Source organism: Saprolegnia diclina (genome assembly GCF_000281045.1).
Source record: "Saprolegnia diclina VS20 unplaced genomic scaffold supercont1.35, whole genome shotgun sequence".
Lineage (NCBI taxonomy): Eukaryota > Oomycota > Saprolegniomycetes > Saprolegniales > Saprolegniaceae > Saprolegnia > Saprolegnia diclina.
Genome location: NW_008246102.1, coordinates 383384 through 386009, shown reverse-complemented (window position 1 = coordinate 386009; position 2626 = coordinate 383384). Strand labels below are relative to the sequence as shown.

The 2626-nt window shown below is 60.9% G+C and overlaps 2 protein-coding genes across 2 annotated transcripts; one reads left to right on the top strand and one right to left on the bottom strand.

The window, feature by feature from the left end:
- Positions 1–25: 25 nt before the first annotated feature.
- On the bottom strand, positions 26–786 carry SDRG_10478 (hypothetical protein; the record flags this gene model as incomplete). The annotated part of the gene is made up of 3 exons (XM_008616470.1): positions 26–143; positions 190–589; positions 636–786. 3 exons carry the CDS (start codon positions 784–786, stop codon positions 26–28), a joined length of 669 nt encoding a protein of 222 aa, XP_008614692.1.
- A 757-nt stretch (positions 787–1543) lies between these two features.
- On the top strand, positions 1544–2571 carry SDRG_10477 (hypothetical protein; the record flags this gene model as incomplete). The annotated part of the gene is made up of 2 exons (XM_008616469.1): positions 1544–2477; positions 2545–2571. Exons 1-2 carry the CDS (start codon positions 1560–1562, stop codon positions 2569–2571), a joined length of 945 nt encoding a protein of 314 aa, XP_008614691.1. The 5' UTR covers positions 1544–1559.
- Between the last annotated feature and the right edge of the window lie 55 nt (positions 2572–2626).

Here is a 2626-nt window from a genome sequence, read left to right as displayed (position 1 = left end):
CGGGCTGCGAGGCTCATGGGCGGCGTCACGGCTTGCACCAAGTGGCGCGTCGACGCCGGCTCTCGCTCGTAAATGCTGCGCACAACGTCTTGGATCGTCGCGCCCCGGGTCCCGCGCAAAGCCGCGAGGTGCTCTCCCATCGCCTGGTACGCCGCTCGGCGGTACGACCACGCGTGTCCTACCTCCCACTCGAAAAGAGGGTTGGCCCGCGCGGCAGCGCCCTCGACTTGGTCCATCCAGTCGGCCAGCACAAGCTCCATGAGGTCGTGGTACTCGGCCGTCGACGCGAGCGGGATGTCGAACCGACCGAGCTCGGGGCGCGCGACCAACGCGGTGGGCGTGCTGCTCGCAAACAGCGTCTTATCAAAGGCCGCGCGATCAAGCACGCAAAACATCCACACAAGGCGCTCGGCGCGAGGGCCAAGGAGCCGGCGGATCTCTGGCCGCTTGGCCATCGGGAGCTTGTAGCCCTGGAAGCCCTCGGTGCCGTAGATCGAGTGGAAGAGGCCGGCATCGCACACATCGTCGTCCGCTCCAAAGACGCGCAAGACGGTTTGCACGCCCACGAGATGCTCGTCGAACGCGGCCTCTACAAGCCGCATCAGCACTCGCCTGTCCCGTCTCGTGTAGCGCACCGCCCGTGTGCTCGAGGGCCTCGGGGATCGACGCGCGAAGGAAGCGGTGGAGCGACGCGTCGTGCGCCTGCCACGCAGCCACGCGCTGGGGCGCGAGCGTCGCCTTCCAGACGTCGACGGCCGCGCGAGCGAGGACGTTGGTTGGCCGCATGATCTGGACTGACGGTCTTGGTCGCGTTTGATTGGCCATTGTAAAATACCACCCTATGATTGGTCAAAACATGGCGTATGGAATCCTGCCCAATCCAAGCTCGAGGCGGTTGTGTGCGTCATCTCGGCACATCAAACAATGCGTACATTCGATTGAAAAGTTCTCGGCACTTCACTGTACCGTGGCGACTTGGCAACAATGGTCCTGACACGTGGTCTGTATGACGATGCATCTTCAGCGCGATTTGAGGCGGACGAAGATCCGACGTTGAGGTAGAGATGAGGCCGCAGCCTGCTTCATTTTTAGCTCGGCGACGTTGTCTGCGTTTGCTACGCGATTATGAAAGCACTTTAGTGTTGTCCATCACGCCGAAGTAATAGATGCGACCCGTGATGCGAAGGAATCGGTCCCGACAACTAAAAGCTACGCGTATATCTTTCTTGAGCTCACAGCTCACACGACCGATGTCCAGGGTAACGTGTTACGACGTCGGTGCCAGTACATGTGCCCGTCACGTCTGTACAGCCAGAGGGTTCTTGACGGTCAACGCCCCTCGCTTTTGGATCGACCAGCAACGGCTCGTGCTCAGTACTTGAACGACCGCTTCAGCAACAATGGCTCGCGTTGGACGACTCGGAGAAGCCTGCGCCAGAGTGCTCCGAATTCATACTCTTGACATGCGTAACCAACAGGTCGACTCGGGCGAAGTCAACCAGCCTATAGTTAGACGCGCGTATAGATAGGACCAGTCGACACGACAGGCGCCGGCACCGATGTGGTTGCGCACCTTCTTCTCCTCGGGGCTCTCCAAGTACGTCTTGACCGACAAGAGTGCGCGGGGCGATGGGCACGGCAATCACACGCCCGTCGTTCAGATCTGGTATCGTATCCTCTCCAACCTCGTGGCCGCCGTCCTCGTCGCGCTGTCGCTCGCAGCGCTCGCCGTCGTTGTGGCGCAAGGCACGTTTCGCCGCGAAGACGTGCAGTACCACGACCAGGCCAAAGCCTCGTACTGGAACAGCTACGGCGCGTCGTGCAAGCTCAATCACGCAGGCTGGGTTCCGCACTCGTGCAGCGCCATTGAGGTCAACACGACCGCGAATGCCGTTGCGTGGAATGCCATTGGCGCCAACGTTGCTGCACGCTTGGCAATCCCAGCGGGTGCCACGTATTCGGTGTCGACGTGCTTTATGGGCGCCACCCCAGAGATCGGGTGGGCGTCGCTGCAGCTCTTGATCGGGTACGACGACTTCCCCACGTGCTGCCCCCAAAACGGGTCCCAAACCATTGCCGGCTTGTTCATGGTTGAGACGGCGCTGCGCATGACACACCCCGAAGGCGTGTACCTCGTCACGGGGTTCATCGACAAAGTCACCACTACCACCAAGGTCTACACTAGTACCGATGGCTCGACCCACCGCCTTGTCGCCGGGGTCGAAACAATGCAAGTAGCGCTGAATGGCACGACGGCCCCCGACCCAATTGGCCGCAACACGGAGATACCGTCGTTCCCGCTCGGACGCCGGTACGCAGTCTCGTCCCACAACCAAGCAGTGATGGTGGCGATCTTCGACGACTTGGACACGGATCTCGGCTGGAGCACGGGCCGTGACTCCAAGATACCAGTGGTCTCGGGCTGGATCGTCGGGCATTCGGTCGACAACGGAGACGAGCTTCTTGCGATGCAAATCGTATTCTCCATTGCAAGCATGTTGCTCTTCTGGGGCGACGTGTACATGACGATGGAGGGACTGCAAGGCGTCCTGCGCAACAAGCCCGTCTTGACGTACGACGTGCTCTCGGGTCTCGAACGTCGCAAGCTGCTCATGCTCTTTATCAC